At 37.7% G+C, this 19,909-nt stretch overlaps 1 protein-coding gene across 7 annotated transcripts in view; it reads left to right on the top strand.

The window, feature by feature from the left end:
* The window catches only part of CTNNA2 (catenin alpha 2), a 1,160,134-nt gene that overhangs the window by 1,074,833 nt on the left and 65,392 nt on the right, over positions 1-19,909 (top strand). For all 7 annotated transcript variants that reach the window (XM_045368554.2, XM_005575464.4, XM_005575466.4 and 4 more), the window contains 2 exons: positions 4,575-4,726; positions 13,495-13,608. In XM_045368554.2, coding sequence (XP_045224489.1) covers positions 4,575-4,726; positions 13,495-13,608 — 266 coding nt within the window. The remainder of the gene's footprint in view (positions 1-4,574; positions 4,727-13,494; positions 13,609-19,909) is intronic.

Raw genomic sequence — 19,909 nt, 5'->3', positions numbered from 1 at the left:
GCTAGAGTATAGTGGCGCGATCTCAGCTCACTGCAACCTCCGCCTCCTAGGTTCACACCATTCTCCTGCCTCAGTCTCCCGAGTAGCTGGGACTACAGGTGCCTACCACCACACCCGGTTAATTTTTTGTATTTTTAGTAGAGATGGGGTTTCACTGTGTTACCCAGGATGGTCTCGATCTCCTGACCTTGTGATTCACCCGCCTCGGCCTCCCAAAGTGCTGAGATTACAGGTGTGAGCCACTGCACCGGATCTAGTTTTTTTTACACATTACCAAAGGATTAGAAGAATTAACCACCACACCTGGCTAATTTTTGTATTTTTAGTAGAGGTGGGTTTTCACCATGATGCCCAGGTTATTCTTGAACGCCTGACCTCAGGTGATCCACCCACCTCGGCCACCCAAAGTGCTGAGATTACAGATGTGAGCCACAGTGCCCAGCCTCATCACTCTTAAAGGCAGAATAGGATAAGACCGAATGAGCAAAGAGCAGCAATGTGGAGAGCAGGGATATTGGTGTTTAAAGAACAGTAGCAGTTGACTAATCCCAAAATAAATATTGAATGTGCTTAGGATTGGTCTCAGAGAAAGAGTTTCTTAAGGGTTAGACCCAGAAAAACACTGACTTACGGTAAGAAAAAAAATAGATGTCTTGTCAGTTACAGTAAATGTAATCAATTGAATGATTTCAAGTTTTATGTTTTACTGGCCAAAGAATATAGTAAGATGGTTTAAATATTAATTAATGCTCAATTGCACTCTGAGCCTCTATTTTAAAAATAAAGAACTTGTGCCCTCTCCCCTGTCTTTTTTTTTTTCCTTGAAAGGTTGATGGTATTTCTGTTCTAATCTCTTCATAAAATTTCATTGTTTCTGCCTCTTCTGACAACCCCAGCTCAATAACACTGTTGTTTACACCAAAGCCCTACCATCCAAATCTCACTAGATACTGTATGCCATGCTGGTGCAAATAGAATCCTCTTCTCCAAACTTGGTGTCACAGCATTACTAGATGTATTCTGAGTTGCAGAGCATCCCCCATGAAAATCATCCATTTAGGTTTTAGCTTTCTTCTCTCTTCCTTGGGTGCAGTATCAGGCCAGGAGGTGGTTTTAGCAAGATGGCAAAAACTGCGATTATTTTTGCACCAACCTAATAGAATGTCACCTTCTATCTTGTCCTCCTCCCCATCTCTTCCTCAGGGTGACCTTGCACAAACAAAGCAACACTATAACCTTTCTCACCCCTTTATATTTGAGAAAGGTCTTCATGCAAATAAAGGTGTGTTCATGCGGGTTGCGGTCTGAGGGGTGGGCATTTTCCCACTCAGCTTCTTAGTTGGCAGTTACTAAGGCAGAATATTAAGTGTTTGATTACAGTCACAATTTCTGAGGGACTTCCCCACTTAATGATATTGTTCAGATTGGTTTCTATCATGTTCTGGGCCATCTGATAGAACTTTATTTTTTCAGAGCCCAGTTCTATAAGAAGTACAACCTTGAGAATAATTTGATTTCTTTTTAAACATGTGAATTATGAAAAGATTCAAAGATACAAAAAACAGAGACTAATATAACAAATGTCTCTCCATCTCAAAGGTAACTACTATATTTAAAGTGGTATATATCCTTTTAGAACATGTAAGAACATATACAAATGTATATGTTTAAATTATGCACAGTTTTCATTTGTGTATTTTAAAATTTTTCACAAATGATGTTTCTTTTCCTACTCAAAGGATATTGCTTTCCCACTCAAACTTTGACCTCAGGCTTATTCACTTTAATATATTGACTATCCCCTGATTCACATCCCTAAGTCTCTTTTTTCCCACCCAGATGTACTGTCTGTGGATCTGCAATGAGCATCTAGGTTTTTTTTTTTTTTTTTTTTTTTTTTTTTTTTTTTTTTTTGAGACGGAGTCTCGCTCTTTCATCCAGGCTTGAGTGCAGTGGGGCACTCTTGGTTCACTACAAGCTCCGCCTCCTGGGTTCAGGCTATTCTCCTGCCTCAGCCTCCCGAGTAGCTGGGACTACAGGTGCCTGCCACCAGGCCAGGCTAATTTTTTTGTGTTTTGTAAGTAGAGACGGGGTTTCACCATGTTAGCCAGGATGGTCTCGATCCCCTGACCTCGTGATCTGCCCACCTCAGCCTCCTAAAGTGCTGGGATTACAGGTGTGAGCCACTGCGCCCGGTGCAATGAGCATCTTAAAGTGGTTCGTGAGTTGGAGGATTCAGAATAGGGCTGGGGTAGAGCCTGTCGACAGAGCTCCCTTAAAGCAGTTATTTTCATTCTCAGGTTTTGTATAATTTTCTTCTTAACCCTTTGAATATATAACCTATGAGGAAACAACTGTAACCATAGAGACACAAAAACATTTTTGTGACTCTAATGTATAATTACTTACCCCTCCTAATCAGCATCTCTTTAGAAGTTAATATTTGGCCAAGCCCCTAGAGAATGCCCCAAATCACAGGGAGTGGATTTTACTAGATTTTGTCAAAGCACTTGCCGAAACGATGTGTAACCATTGTGCTCCCATCTGTAGTAGAAAGGTACCATTTTTTCTCCATGCTCAATATGATTAATATTATTATGCTTTAATTTGTTTACCTATGTCGATAAGTATGGAATTACATCTCATTGTTTGCATTATAATTTCTCTGATTATGAGTGAAGTCTTACTGTGTATCTATCAGCAATAAGGATTGCTTTTCTGTGAATTGAGTGTGCTAATTCTCTGTCAGTTTTTAATATTTTTCCTTACTGATTTGTGGAAGTAGTCTATTTACTTTATATACATGTAGGAGCACTAAATCTTTATCAGTTATACCCATAGGGATAAACAGTTTTATGCCCCTGAAAGCTACTTTGCGGTATTACATAGAACTATAACATCACTGATGGTCATACTTATGGCAACGTAGACATCATGGAGTGGCATTAATATAACGCAGTTTAAGAAAGAGGGAACTTGTAATTTAAGAAGATGCTTATTCCCGAATTCTAATATATGCCAAAATAATTTCATGCTCACTATTCAGTCATTTAAAAAAGTTTATTCCCAACACAAATGAATAACTCAAATAGTCTGAGTTTAATGCAGTGGTTTTTAGAAATGTAGTTTTATTTGATTCATATTTGTGGCAGTACATCTTACTATTTCCCAAATTCTTTTATCTAAATATAGCTTAAAAGCCCAAATGAGAAATTCAAGTAATATAGAGAACCAATTACAGTAATTCATCCAGAGAAGGAGATTTCCCCATGCATGCTGTGGTTTCGATAATTTCTACTGAAGTGTGGGCACACAGTTTTCCTCTAACCCTGCTGTCTTCCCCTCCTTTTTTCAGTCTGACTTTTCCTGGTAGAAATACGTTTTTCCAGGAATGTTTTATCTTGAATACTCTGACCCTAGAGAGTAAAGTAATTTAGCAGAATTTCTCACACAGGGATTAAAATGGATATTAAAGTATCCACAGAGGATGAAAGTGAGTATAAAGAGGAATCAGGCATGAAAGTTCAGAAAGGGAAATAGATGAATGATGTTTCTATTTTATCGTCCTTGTAAATAAAACAAATATGCTTATGGCTTTCATTTACTATATGAATTGATTGTTACAGGATAACAGCTGAGAAAATTGAATTATAATTTTTGAGAATCAGTGAATCAGCAGCATCTTTTAAGAAGTTAGTGGAGGTTTTCCAGACACTCCGCTGAGTTTACTTTCCACAAATCTCTAGGGGTGTGTGCAGGATCCCTGTGAAAGGAACAAAATGTCAGCATTTTAGAAATTTATATACATGTCCTCTTTCACATCCAGGTGGTCCTGGTAAGATGGAACACTTTATCTTTGAGCCCATTGATCTTCTCTTTCCATAGGCCTTTCTGCTGAAATATCCCGTGTTTCCCTCTTTTCTATTACACAGTCCTTCCCTAGCTTCCCTTGCTCCACCCTCCCATCCCCCATGTCTCAAGTCCTGTATTTCTAACAGAAGTGGGATGAGTTGTATCATTTCATCCACACTTGACTGTGAAGCCACGTGGGTTAAGGTCTACTACTCACCAGCTATGACTCTAACATCCAATACTACTTAAATATTTATTGATACTTCCAAAGGGCCAGATTCCACCCAAAACTTTTTTGCATTATCCCACTGAATCATGAAGTAGGATTTTATTATATTTTATAGACAAAGAAACAGGTTAAAACTTGGCCAAGGATTTACAGTAACCAGTAACCAGCAGTAACTAGCAGAAATACAACTCAGTTTGGGGTTAGGGTAACATGAAAACTATATTCACACACTACTGTGGGCAGGTTTCAAAAACTTTCTCTTTTGCAAACCATCACTATGCATAGAATAAGAATTGGGAAAGTTTTCTTTCCCTGCTGCCGAGGTAACTGTCATAAAGACTACTAAATTGGGCTCACTTCAAACTGGACAGATGAGTGTCTTGCTCCACTTAACTGTTAGAATACCCGGGCACCTGCCACTTTGTCCAAAAGCTGGAATGAGAGGTAGTGAGAGAAAAGTTGCCTAATCCTCTGCTTTTTATTTTTAACCCAGTGATGCCACGCTTTGCTGAACAAGTAGAGGTTGCCATTGAAGCCCTGAGTGCCAACGTTCCTCAACCATTTGAGGAGAATGAGTTCATCGATGCCTCTCGCCTGGTGTATGACGGCGTTCGGGACATCAGAAAGGCTGTGCTGATGATCAGGGTATGTGAGGCCTCTGTAGCTCAGAGCAGGTCAGAACTCCTAGTAGGAAACTAAAGAGTTAACTCTCTTATTGATTATTTATTTTGTAATTACTGAGTTTAACTTGGTAAGCTGTTTGGCTCCTTATTTAGTCAGACAAGGTGAGCTTAATACTTATGAAGGGATAAGTAATATCAATGAGCTCAGGTGAGCACTGAATATTCTGAAGGGCAACTCCCTGCCTATTTCTTGCATGCATTATCTCCTCAGTTTCTTACAACCTTTAGGGATACCCCTGCTATTTTCCATTTGTACCTCTTACTAACACTCTTCCCATCAGGATCCAAAGATCATGGGCTAGAAAGAAATGAAGATTACACAGCATAGTAGTGTTTATAATAATAACACATAATAATAATGGTTATTATCATTATGCAACTATGAAGTGGTACATAGTTACATTCTCTTTGCAAAAAAATAATTTAGTATAAATAAGGCTGGATAGCCTAACATCAAACCTCTTATTTCCTACTCCACTATCTTCCCATCTTCAGACTTCTGTTGTCAGGTAGGTGTGTCTTCCAAAATGTTGTCTAAACAATTAATATATATACACAGGCCTAGAAAATACATATTATAGTTGATTTAAAATCTCGTATAGTTTCATTTATAACTTTCTTTGTTCACCCACAAGGCACATTCACATATGTCTGTTAAGACATCTAGCTAACCTCATTTTATTTAACTGCTTTATAATCCATTATAAGATGAAGTTTTTTCTCCTTATCTAACCAACAGTTTAGCATAGTAATGTTCACACATATTTATTAGCCACATAATAATCTTTATTTCTTCAAATATACTGCATATGCAAAAGCACATTTATGGCTGTTATAATTGAAGCAGAAGTGGGGCTTCTGCAGTGCTAATCTCAAAAGCATGCTGTCCAGTAGAATGGTATCCACACTTGTGACTTAAAATATTCTAGTAAACACACTAAAAAGGAAAAAAGAAAAAGGTGAAATTAGTTATGATTTTAAAAATACATTTTATTTAACCAAATGTATCCAAAATATCATTTTATGGCACACTATGGTGTTTTGTTTGGCACAGAGCCTAAATCTGTGTGTGTGTGTGTGTGTGTGTGTGTGTGTGTGTGTGTGCGCGCGCGCGTGTGCGCTAGAAAGAGGGGGAGAGAGATGCCTAGAAAGATGGGAGGATGACAGAGAAAAGGGATAAAATAATTGGAAGAGAGGACAAGGGAAGATAGTCAGCCTTTTAGGCCCATAACAAATTAGATCATTTTCTCCCATTATGTACTAACTTGTGAAATAAGGTAATAGAGCATGAGAGTTATATTTTCAAAGCATTTTTGGTACTAAATCCCACTGTAATCCTCAAGATATATTCCCTCTTTTGCCATTTTTCTGCTTTGTTAGCCTTCATATGTTTGTGACAACCATTTATCTGGGAGGCTGAGGAAGTTTATAGCCATCATTCACTTGCTCATTCATGAGCTGTAACACACACACACATACACATACAATTTTAGATAAAATGTCATATCTTTGTCACATGAAGTGTCATTTCTCTATCTCGACATTTTAAGTGATTTGATTAGATGGATTTCACACCACTTAAAATTTAGGAGAGAAGTGTACAGTATGTACAAATTGTTATTTTAAAAATCCTTCTCCATTCAGCACCCAAATGGCTTCATTTTGCACTTAAATGATTTCTTGGTTTTCTGTCTGAATGTAATGGTTGAGTCTACTTTAAAAAAATCCCTTGTACTAAGGAAGATAGACAATAAGACAGGTAGAATTGTTTCTTTCCCAGAAAATTTGACCATACCTCCTTCCTTCCCACAGGCTGCAAAGAAAGATTTTTTTCCCCCAAAACTAATACAGAAAGGACCCTGAAGGGTCAAGTTCTTTATCATCTTGTCTCTTGGCAGTCAATACATATTTAATGGTGATGTTGGTATCCGAGTGCTTCAGGCCAGCTCCAGGCAACCCTCTGAAGTAGACAAAGCTTGTTCTTACTGTATTCCAGCCTCAGCTTTCAGAACCTCCCTTTTCTCTTGGAGCAATCCACTCTACCCCTCCTTCATAAAACTTTTTTTTTTTCCTTCTTCCTGAGGCTTGTCCATTGGGATCTGTCAGGTACATAGGAATTTTCTGATTATCCCCACAAAGTGGCTTACAAATATATACACAAATCTGGCAGACCAACATATAGTCATTTCTCATTTCTTACAGTAGTGTTCTGCAAATTCACTGTGAACACCAAATTTGTGAATCTTGAATCATTGCTCCTAGGAGAAATGCAGGGTTAGGTGACCGTGAGCTTCTGGCCGCATTTTTATCAACTGATCAATACTTAACCTTATTTTATGTGAGTTTGTGTTCAAAGACACCTTCTGTAATATGTATTGTTCTTTGGGAGACCAAGGCAGGCAGATCACCTGCGCCCGGCCAACATGGTGAAACCCCATCTCTACTAAAAAAATAAAATAAAATAAAAAATAAATCAGCTGGGCATGGTGGTGTGCATCTGTAATCCTAGCTACTTGGGAGACTGAGAGAAGAGAATTGCTTCAACGTGGGAGGCAGAGGTTATGGTGAGCTGGGATCACACCACTGCTCTCCAGTCTGGGTGACAGAGTGAGACTCCGTCTCAAAAACAAAACAAAACAAAACAATATACTGTTGATTCATTAACACTGAACTCATGGCCAACTGTGCTAACTGATGACTGAACAAAGCTTATCTAACACACATGTGTTTTTATGTAGGGTACATCACACCTCTTGCACTTGGGAACACTAGATGACACTTCAGCACTATACTTGGAGGCCATTTTAAATAGAGAAATCACCAACAAAAAGCACAAGACAAGTGGCACTAAATAGACCAGAAAAAGAGCACTTGTTTCCAGTATGAGACCTTAAACAAAAAGGCAGAGCACTGTGGTGCTTGACCTTAGCTGGAAACATGCACATCCTGTGACTCAGATTTTTTACACTCTTGATGTCTGGGAATAACAAGATAGTTATTGATTTGGGGGATTACAAATAAATTTTAGAGAGTAGACAAATAAGTAAGGAATCCATAAATAATGAGGACCAAGTATATATTCAAGACAAAAAGTTAAACTTTTGCGTTGTAAATTAAGATAAGTGGGTAGGGTAGAAGGTGGTAATATCTTGGTGTCAGGAGATTTGTATTCAATGAAACAGTAGTTGCTTCTTGTAAGAATGACTCTGAAAGATCTATGATGATATCTATAGATGAATCTTTTGCATTTGGAACTCATTAATTTGGTTGTGTATGATACTTTCAAAAGCAGGTAAAAGAAATAATAGGGCCTGGAACAGGGTTCAGATAAAGGTCTGTAGTTTAACTTCACATCTCCCAAACTATGTATCAAGGTGCCCTGGAGCATTGCCAGATATTTTAAAATTTCAAAGTAGCACATAGACATCTCTTGAATTCTGTATGAAATATTAGTTACAAATCACAGTTTAAACATTACCTTGGTACATATCTTTTGATTCATATGTGCTGCTGGGTTTGTAGCAATCACTGGTAAAAAGGAATCTCTAGAATTGATGAGTGTCCATTTAGATTCCAACATTTGAGAAGACGTACAGTATATAACAGGTACCAATAATAACTTGTTGTTATAGGTTATAAAAATTGATTAGGTTGATTGGGCCAAACTCTGCATAATGGACATAATTGTTATAGTTATTTGTTTGTTCTTGTTTTTTTAGCCTAAGGGCACCATGAAAAAAATTACGTGAGGGTGCTTTAAAGCAGTAAAGTTTGGAATTCAGCTCAACTATTCTGGGATCATCAGCATGCTAATTACCTGTCTGCACTTCATTTGTACACAAGTGGTGACAAATGTTACCACAGTTATGAAGGAGTAGCATAGATCTAGCACTTAGCATGCTCCCAGGAAATATTTCTTTTCTTCATTCTGGTAGGATGAAGTTTGTCTTTATATAGTCAATTAATGAACTAGAACTTGTTAAATAAGTCAATAGTATTATCAAAATTATAGGAGCCTGGAGTCAATGTTTGTCACAGTTAAAAAATAAAAGGGTTGAAAAGACTTTATAAACTACTTATGCAACAAAATTTACTTATTATAGATTGTCACTATCCTGTTAATCAACATGGCCTCTTAAGGTGTCTAGTTTTATTAGTTAGAAATAGTTCAGTATTATTAAAAATTGGTAATTCTGTCTTGGTTATTCATTTATTTGCTGAAAGCTTATAACCCTCACAGGATTTCTATTCTTCCGGTAGGAGACAGAGAATAAACAAGGAAATATAATGTCAGACATTGGGCCACAGAGAAAACCAAAGTAGCCTAAAGGGATAGAGCTTCTGGTGGGCATGGATCTTATGAAAGGAAATACCTGGGTGGCATTTGAGAAGATACTGGGAGAAGGAAGAAGAAATAAGCCCTAACGGTATTCAGGCAGAGTATGTTGCAGGCAGAGGGAATGGCAAGTGCAAAGGTTGGAGCCAGGAACTTGGCCTAGAGACCTAAGGGACCTTATTGAATGAGTTGCGAGCCATTGGAGGGTTCTGAGCAGGGGAATAGTGTGATCTGACTTAGACCTTAAAAGAACCACCATGGCTATGCTAGTAAGAACAGAATGTATGGGGCAAGAGCAGAAGCAAGATCAGGTAGGAGCCTCCAGAGTAATCCAGGCCAGGCCAGAGTCGCTGGTTGCCAATCACCCCTGATTAAAATTTATTTTATTTTGTTTTGTTTTGTTTTGTTTTAGGCCTTTGGATCTCTAATTTGATTTTCTAGTCTGCAGCCCATTCCAGTGGTGTTGAGCTCTGTTGGGAAATCCTACCTCATGCATCTTTTAAACTCTCTTGCCAACCTATATTCTCAGCCTTCTCCCAGTGAAATTCTCATACACATTTGGGCCCTTTCTTTCAATGGTTCTTATTACATTTTATGAGACATGAGAAAATACTGAAGGATTCAGAGTCATTTCGCCTGGGCTCACATGTAAAATTTACTCAACAACTCACATGTCCAGGTGAAATGACTGAATCCTTCAATACTTTCTCACTGTGTTTCTCTATAGAGGCTGTTGCGGAGGAAATCGAGCACCAGCAGCAGATGAATGGGTCCTGTTTTACAACTGACATGTGGTATGACCCTGGTCAAGCCACGTGATCTCCCTTGGCTGGCCCCTGTAATGAGCACAAGTCGATCTCTCATAGACTCTTCAGAGAGATTTTAGAGTCTGAATACTTTGTGCCGTTTTACAGATATGACCCACTTCGACAACAAAACAGAAAGTAGTGGAAGCAGGAAACTAGGAGTAGACTTTAAGTGGTTTCTGTTTATTGAGAAAGGCCTTCCCAAAGAGCACATAGAACTTTCACCCTCAGTCTCTATCCTTCAGTACAGTGAACTATTTATTTTATGTATTCCTTTACCCTGTAACACTATCTAGTAATACAAGTGTAATCTTCCTGGGCCCATTTGCAGATCCTCTGTAATTTTCCATGTTTCCTTTAATTCATGGAGGTCTTTGACCAACTAAAAAATAGCACTCACAGTTTTAAAAATGAGTAATTCAAAAATTAATGCCATGAGTAGGAGACACACTCACATGCAATTAGCAAACTGCACATGCACAGAACTATTTATATGGATAGGTTGGATGGTTATGTTTCATGTTTAAGGCACATGAAAATAGCTTAAGCTCATCTGTTTGTCTGGTGGTATTTGTGATGGTTAAAAGCATGAGCTCTGAAACCTTCAACTTGTCCACCTCTGCCGCTTGCTAGGTGTGATGCTTTGGGAAATATACTCAACAATTCTGAGCCTGTTCACACACCTAGAAAATGGAGATTACATTTATTTCATTAGGTTTTTGTAAGGATCAAATTCTTTAGCTGAATGCCTGTCCCATAGTGGGTGATAAACAATGATTGCCATTATTATTGCTGTTGTTGTTATTAGGTGTTGTATTTTATTATTAAGCACAGTAATTATCACCATCATTTATGAATTTAGTTAATTTTTATGGTTCCTAAAGCATTTTCCTATACATCTGAGCTCAGGAGTCCTGTGGAGCAGAAAGTGCAAATAGCAATTATAATCTCCGTTTTATGAGCAGGGAGACACAGAAGCAGTGAAACTAAGTGACTTGCCAAAGACATATAGCTTGTGAGTGGCAGAGTTAGGTCAAAACATGCAGGTCCCCTGAGTCCTCATCCAGGTTAATATCTCTTTTGATTTTAATGTTTTTTTCTTTATTTTGGTTCTCGGGCCATTGTCACTTGAATAAAAACTCATCATTATTAGCCTTATGCTGCCAGGTTGGGTTTGTCATTGACTCCTCTACTAAATGCACAGATCACTGAAATGTTTGGACACAGTACTATAAGCACTGCCATATTCTGCTTATTTTTGTTAAATGAGATTTTCGATTTTACTTTTTCTCTTTCAAGAACTAATGACAAAAAGTGCTTATAATCTTGTCATCTCATCTGTCAGCTGAATTTACCAACTTGCTATAACTGTCCCACAGTACACTGCAAAAGAGGGAGGAATGATCAGAGAATATTGTCTCTGTCCACAATAAAAACACAACCAGTTATTTGAACTGGGCTCTGCCTACTGTACCCCTGCTTTAGTTAATAAAATATGGGAACAAAACCTCTTTCTTCTCTCCTTATTTTAATATTCCTGTGAAAGTAAACATCTATAGATGACTGAGTGAATGTTAATAAGGTTGATGGTGAGAGAGAAGGAAAAACAAGTGTGATATGCCAAAGCTTGGAAAATTACTAGGCATAACGTGATATTGGCATGAAGGACCCCATTTTATGCCTGTCTGACCAATCTCAAGGCTTCATCAATAACCACACCTGATTAATTACACTGTGGTAGCCAAAGAAACCAACAGGAAAAAAATGTGCCCTTTTGGATGGGGAATGGGCAACTGCATCACTGGTATTCCTTGCAGTCTACTCTTTTCTTTTGAAAGGCATCACCCTGGAATGTGGTCCTACTATATGCCAAGAGGCAGTCTGTGGAAGACCATCTTCTGTCAGGTTAATCTCACACTGATTCACTCTCTTACTTTTGTCCACCATCCTTCCACCTTTTGAATTTAACCTCATAGAGTTAGCAAAGCCTTAGAGCACGATAAAACCTCTCATGCCTCAGTTTTCTTACCTGGAAAATGGAGGAAATAGTGTCTACATCAAAGGAGTGTTAAGAAACCTGCATGAGTTAGTGCCTGTAAAGCACTTAGGAAAAACATTGACAGACACATGTTAAGCGCTTAATGCACAGTTATCTATTATTATTGCCATTGAAGATGGAAAGGTATTTTACTCCTGGGCTTATGGATTCTTTCTTATCTTTTCCTTATCACTGACGTTATAGATTGGAAAGGATCTTGATCTAACTCTACTCTTTGTAAGCCATTTTATAACTTCACGTCTTGCTAAATTTGTTATGTGAATAAACTACAACAAAAACTAATGAGAAGTACGTTTGGAGTCAGATACACTTGGGTGTTTAGATGTAACTTCTGGTTCTTTATTAACTAATTTAGGGACATGGGGAACATGTCTTAACTTATCTGCACCTTGTATTACCTCTAAATAGAGAAAGATCCCTAATGTCACTGTGCTCATCTGAGCTAAATTGATAATATATATGTAAAAGTTATTAAATCCTTTATGGGTATGTGGTAATCAGTAGCTTCATTTCATAAACTTTGTTGAATGAATTGATTTAAAAATCCTAATAATGATGATGGGCCAGGCACAGTGACTCATGCTTGTAATCCTTGCACTTTGGGAGGCCAAGGCAGGCAGATCACTTGAGGCCAGGAGTTCAAGACCAGCCTGGCCAACACAGTGAAACCTTGTCTCTACTAAAAATACAAAAAGTAGCCAAGCATGATGGTGTAAACCTGTAATCCCAGCTACTTGGGTGGCTGAGGCACAAGAATCACTCGAACTTGGGAGCTGGAAGTTATAGTGAGCCAAGATCACACTGCTATACTCCAGCCTGGGCTACACAGTGAGACCCTGTCTCTAAACAAACAAGCCCCAAGTAATAATGACGGCAAACATTTAAAAAATACCTACTCTGTGTCTGACACTATACAGAGAACACATTGCCTAATCTTCACAGCAATCATAGAGGTAGCTACTGTTATCAGCCTCAATTTACAGAGGAAGAAGTCAAACTAAGAGAGGTAAGATAGTTTATTTATGAGCACACAGGGGCTCATATTCAGGCAGTCTTGACTCTAGAGCCTGTGCTTATAACCTTTATACCTTATGGCTTTGTGACCAGTTATTCCCTCAGGTCTAGCCTTTGGCCTGGAGATAATCAACTTTTTTTGTTTATAGAGCAAAAGTGGCATTATAGAAGCATAGGTGTAAATTTTGTTGTTGATGGTTCTTTTCTTTCAATCGATTTGGATGGGTAGAAATAATACACAAATATAATTTTTCTTAAAATTAGCATATCACTTCAAGTTAGACTTACTATACCTGTATGAGGAAATAATAAAATATATATTTTAAAGTAAATTAGGGCAGCTTGATTTTTCTGACTGCATTCCAGCTAATACCCACCCACATAGCTGTGTGGATGCTATGTAGGATGCTATGAGCTCTGCTTTCTGAGGGATATTTAGCCTTTGCAATGAAGTGTGTGGATGGGGGTGAAGGTTATCAATTTAAATATGCTGATTTTTCTCTTTTTGTCTTTAGACCCCAGAAGAACTAGAGGATGATTCTGACTTTGAGCAGGAAGATTACGATGTGCGTAGTAGGACAAGTGTTCAGACTGAGGATGACCAGCTCATTGCAGGGCAGAGCGCACGGGTGAGTGGACATGTAAGACTTTGGCTTGGCCCACATGGCCTGTGTTTACTAAAATGGTTTGAGGGTATTTCTAAACTCCAGAGACGTGGTACCCCAGAGATTCATGGGTCAGAAATCTGTGCTCTCATCTGAGGTGGTTTATAGCAAATCACGTTTTACACAGTGAAAATAACCACCACTGCTCCTGATTCCTCTAACTCCCCTCTTTTGGTATCACTAGAAACATAGCAACCACATCATAGCAAGCTTTTATGTGTATAATTGATTTTGTTGGGGTTGGGTATTACAACTGGATGATAAACTGATAGAGGACACTGTAATACAGCAAATTTTGCATTGGCACAGTCACCATTGTTCTTCCTGAAGTCTCCGAGCTTGTCAACACAAGAGGCAATGACAAATGGGGAATCGGGGTACTACTTTGTTAATGGCTGGGCTGTTGCTCCATACAATGGCCTATGTTCTATGATATCTAAGATCATATCTTTTGAAATGGGTTCAAGACCATTAGATAGAGAATGTTTTGTTTCCTAATGATGCCTGTCTACTCCCATGGCGGTATTCCTAGATCTGTCTGCCATGTGATAGAAAAATAAATTAGAGACAAATTAGAAATATGCAAGTTTAAGGATCAGGAAGCAAGAGAGTACCAGCTCTGCCTGACGTTTGAGTAATCCATGATACTGTTCACCAATGCATTTGGTCCAAAGAGCATCCTAAATTTGGATCAATCTGATTAGCTGCATCACCCAGAGGGTAGCTGTACGTAATCAAGCTGGTGGTGAGAGATGAAATCTTTAGAGATTGAATAGGAGGATGAAATTTTCCTCCCCTTAAAGGCTCAGTTTCCGAAGAATAAAAACAATCCGATTATAGTATAACTGAGAATTAGATATTCTAATTTTCTGTGTTAAGTTTTATTTAAATAAAAGATAATGAATAGAAAGCAGGATGTTGAGAAAGAGCTGGTAATTTAAAATAGAAATTGGGAAACCCCAGAAAGCCCACACTGCCTTAAGAATTATGAAAGAAAAATAATCAGAGGTTAAAATAAAGAGGACTTGAAGGAGACGTTTAGTCAAGAAAGACTTTGTGTCTAAAACCCAATTTCTCTTACATGCTTTATGCCCTGAAATTCTCAGCCAACAATCAAGTGACCCAAAAGATATAAACAAACATCAATAGGAGGGATGTGAAGGTAAAAGAATATTAAAGACAAAGGCTTTGTTTTCAGACAGATTTGGTTTTGAATTATAAAGAGCAGCATTAGAACCATGCTCAAAGCTACATGTTGCTTAATTTTTCTGAGTTTCAGACCTATCATCCCTAAAATGTGAATAATAGGGTTACCTGATAGGATTCTTATGAAGATTTAATTCCTTAATATTTGTAAAATAATGGGCACAATATCAGACATACAGTAAATGCTCAATAAAGATGACTGTGATAATTATCCTTTCTAAGAGAAATCCTTTCTGATCACATGATGGTGGGACAACAGAAAAGTAGGCATTTAGCCCCCTATTTCAAAATTTCCTTGCAGATTCTATTTAATCCCCCCTAAAATGTTGAAAATTGGAAGGTCAGTAACTTGAAATTCTTTTGACTCTGTGTTGGCAAAACGTCAGACTAATTAAACAGTCATTTCATCTTCAGAATTAAGTAAAACCAGCATTTTTGTCACTGACAAAGGGCAATTTTGAATAATTCATCCAAACATGAAGCAATTCAGTCAATTTGACTGACTAACTGCAACTCAGTATACATGCAGCCTAGTATCCACTGACTAGTTTTCTTAAAGACAAAGACAGGTTGTACAACTCATCTTGCTTTATAATCACCATCTTGTCAAAATGTCATGACCAGTCCCACTTTTACAAGGAAGAATAGAGTCCCAATATACTTCTGTTTCACTGAGAACAGAATTCTAGCCTTATTTACATTAGCCTTCAAGTCAATGATGATGGGCGGAAATACAATTCAGAGACTCCTGTCTTTATCATCTATTATTTCTTCACACTAGAGTCTTTTCTGAGAGTTTTTCCAGCATGAATTATAAACAGGGTCCAAGATAGTAAGAACAGAGCACTCCTATAAATTCAACACTTGCTCATTTGTCTTTGAGGTCCATCATGTGGCCTGTATGATTAACTTGCAGCAGACAGCATTACTTACTGAGTCAGCCTATTTTAGCCTGTAATTATATGATGACAAATCAGAGACATGGAATTATGGCTGTTAAGTTGGAAATAAGAGGGTGCATTGAATTGCTGAAATGATAGATGGTCAGACTTTTGACCAGCAAAGTGTGCTAAGTTGGTCCAAATTGTGAAGGCGGCGAACTTTGTCTTTGACAGAGGCATTTGTTCTTCCCTGCAGCAAGTCCTCCCATGTTAATGATATTACTTTGTGTTCACATTTAGAGAAGTTTCCCTTTCTGAAAATGATTAATTAATCTATAAGAAGGTTTAAGTGGGAGATAAGCTTTTAGTAACCCCATCCAACATTGCTCTCAAATTCTGGAATTAAAGTATTTACAAACTTTCCTTTATATGCCCATGTCTGCTGCTTGCCTGCAACATTCTGAGGGAGAGGAGAGTGGGGGCGGGAGTGATGAGGGAAGATGAATGGGAATCAATATGGATGGTGGTGATCTGATAAAATATGGAGGTGATGTATGGTACCCTTTGATCCTAGACATGACATAATATAAACTGTTTCTCCACAGGTTGACATAGTTAAAATAGGTTAGTGACAATTGCTGGGCACTTAACCTTGGTGATACAATATATTATTTGGAGTCACACAGACCTGATTTTAAATATGGACTTAGTGAAGCTGTGTGACTTTGGGGCAACTTTCTTAACCTCTCCACACTTCATCTCCTCATACGCTACCTCATAAGGTCAAAGGAAGAATTCTATGATAAAATGTATCACAGGATTTGTCATATAAATATGTAATAATTAAGTTGGTGGTAATGGTGATGATGCTTGTGGCTTGAGCTAATCATTCATTAGAAGGCTGGCTAATTTCACCTGAAAGAGTTGGATAATTCAGGCAATCATGAGAGTTTTTACTTGAGTTAATGGAACAATTACCTCAATTTTCCAATTCACTTCACAGCTAGAGACGGGTAAGAATCAAAGGACCCACTTCTTAACTACTTATATTTATTATACTGCTTTAAAGTCAAGTGAGTAGAAACAGGCACATTGAGCTTTAGTCCCTTTAATTGTTATTTATAAACATTCTTGTACTTGAAACTTAATGTTAGCCTCTTGCTCTATGCTTAAGAAATGAACGCTTGTCAATTTGGGGATCCAAAGACTTTAAAAATCATTTTTTTCTCCGGAAATTAGAAGATAATTATATCAAAATCTCCTTGAGATTTAAACTGAAGAAAGGATTCAGTGCTACTTGAATGGTTGCTTGCTTTTATCAGTGATTTTCACTTTTAATAGGTAGGGTTTAAAACAATCACCAAAAAATGGTTGGTGGTTCAGAGGAAAGGCTGGGAGGGACTCTGGGGTTGGGGGAAGGAATCCTTTTAGATTAATTTCTCTGATACCACTAATTTGGGACCCCACATCAGGCAGATCAACAATTTGGACATCGGTGCTTGGCTACTGTGAAAACCAGAAACTTAACCTGTCCCGGGTAATCATATCATACCAACAGAAAATCTGATATGTCCCCTTTCCTCTTGGCCATGAAGATAATTTTTCTCATGTTCCCTTAGTTTGAGGGAATGAACAATTGCGTGTTAGGTATTTTATATTGAGTTTGATTTCAATGTAGCTGGCTTCTATTTTTTTCTAGCTAGAATGGCTTTAATGTGTTAACATTTCAAACTGCTGAGTTACATTGATAAGACCTAATTAAAACTCATGTGTTGAATTCTAATTTGATTAACTTGCAAATTTCACAGTTTGTGATCTACTGTTTATAGATAACCTTTTTTTTAAATTCCAGTTTCAGAAAAGGTCAATTATGAATTTTTAAAAGCAAGAGCATTTTAAGAATATTTAGGAAGAGACTTCAGCTCATTGACAGCTACATAAGCAGAGGCAAATGGAAGGATGATTTCACCCAAGTCACACACCATTAAGTGTATTATGCAGGTCAAGCATCTCTAGAGTCAAAATCATATCTTCCTTTGCAAACTTACATTGGAGGGGACAGTTTTTCTTCAGAATTGTGTCCTTAGAATGTATGTGTCAGTTCTGGCAACTTCTCTTGAATTATGTTAATGCAGTGAGTGGAAAAATGTTTAAGCAGTCAGTCAAAAGATGTTTATTAAGCTTCTACTATGGGCAGGATATGGGCAGCCTAAACCCTAGGGAAGCATATAAAGAAGTTAGCAGTAGGGCATTCATAGGAATTAATTAGAGAGCAAAGCAAAGCAGTTAATATTCAAGTGCTAAATTGTATAATGGAGACCCAAGTGCTATAGTTGACAGAGAAGTATACACCTTTCAGTGCACAAATTAACCTTGTGTTGGGACAATGAAATGTGCATTGCTTTTCATCTGGGGATTGAACATTGACTCTGGGAGTCTGCTGATAGTTTTACAAATTCTTTTACAAAGAAGCACCTAGCGAATGCTTTAAATGATGCTGGTTTAGGACCTGTGAGGTCTAAGTAAAGCACAATTCGCTCTTTTGTATGAGGAGGACAATAAACCAAAAACAGCAATAGGTCATCAGAAAGGGATAGTTAAGGAAAAAGGTGCATATTTAATTTCTGTAAATCAAACGTATCTCAAATATAGTGGAATAGCTGTCTTGCTATGAACACAACATTGCAAATGTGAGGTTATAATAAACTCATGTATATCAAGTACCTTTTTAAATACAGATTTTAAAGCTATTTTAACAATATCTTTTAAGACACAGTATTTTAAATATCTTAACAATAGTATTCATGCAAGTCTGGATTTTTACATATGGATTAAAATTTACACATACACGTGCATATCCAAAAATATGTACACATGCTATTTAAAGCCACATACATGCATCCATGGAAGTTAGTAGATGTGGCTATTAGTAAGAAGCATCTGGAAAGGATACTGTTAGGCAAATCAGACACCATATGCAACTCATGTCTATGGCATCCACCAGGATGCACAGCCTGGCGAGCAATGGGTAAGCTGCATGGCCACGCACAACTGATGATTCAGTTGTGTATAATGGTTAAGAATGATCTTAGTTCAAGTGGGTTTGAATCCTGTTCCTACAGCCTATTTTGTGATACTAGGAACTTTATGAATTTCTCTGGGCCTACATATTATTATTAAAATGGGGATAGTAATAGTATTAGGATGATTAAGTAGATTGTTGTTTGACATACATAAGTCTCAGCACAGTACCCAGTATTTGTTGATATACATAAGGAATCATAACCATCTTCTATTTATAGATGGTCACATAGACCCCAAGCCCATCCCTTTCCCTATGGCAACTAATGAGCCAGAGTGGTAGTTGGAAAGGCAAACTAATGGCGGAAATTATAATATAATGTTAACGATAATTCTATACATGCTTACTTTCATTTTTTTTGAAAAAACATATTTAATTTGCTGCCCACCATCACCTTTTGAGGTAATGATTTACTATACCCATATTCTATCTGAAGAGATCAATGATAGATCCATATAACACTGAAGTCTTAACCCATGTCAGCTACAGAGCCCTTGTTGAACCCAGTTTTTCTGAGCTCACATTGCCTGATACTAGTTATTAGTCCTTCCAAATTTATTCACTCACACCGGGAGAAGATTTGCAATTTAGGAAGAAGCATTTTTCCTGTGTTATTTTACTTGTTCATTGCAGAAACTGCAGTCCCCCAAACTGTACTCTCTTGGTCTGTCTTCTGGAAAATATGTGTATCTCAGAAGCAGGGAAATGGAAGCGCCTATTCACATTCCCCTGTCTGTGAAGCAGGTTGCATACAGTTTTGCTAGGATGTGATAAGGTGATGTCAAACATTTCATTCAGGGCTTGCTACCTAAATGGTGTTTAACAAACGTAGTTGATTCTCATTACTCCTGATAGTTATGTTCTATGAAGTCATCACGAACATTTAATTAGCAAATATGTAATCATTGCTCCTAGGGGAAATACAGCATTAGGTTCCTCAGAGCTGCCAGTCAAGACATTTTCTTCAGCTGATCAATACATAACTATGTTTAATGGGTGTTTCTGTTTAGACACTTTATATTTTTGATCCATTAACATTGAACTCACAGCCAATAGCTCTGTAACTCATGCCTGATTGAAACTTAGCTAACACATG

Source organism: Macaca fascicularis, chromosome 13, assembly GCF_037993035.2.
Source record: "Macaca fascicularis isolate 582-1 chromosome 13, T2T-MFA8v1.1".
In the NCBI taxonomy this organism is placed as follows: Eukaryota; Metazoa; Chordata; class Mammalia; order Primates; family Cercopithecidae; genus Macaca; species Macaca fascicularis.
The sequence above is the reverse complement of the archived record's forward strand: the minus strand, read 5'-3'. Positions and strand labels throughout refer to the sequence as shown.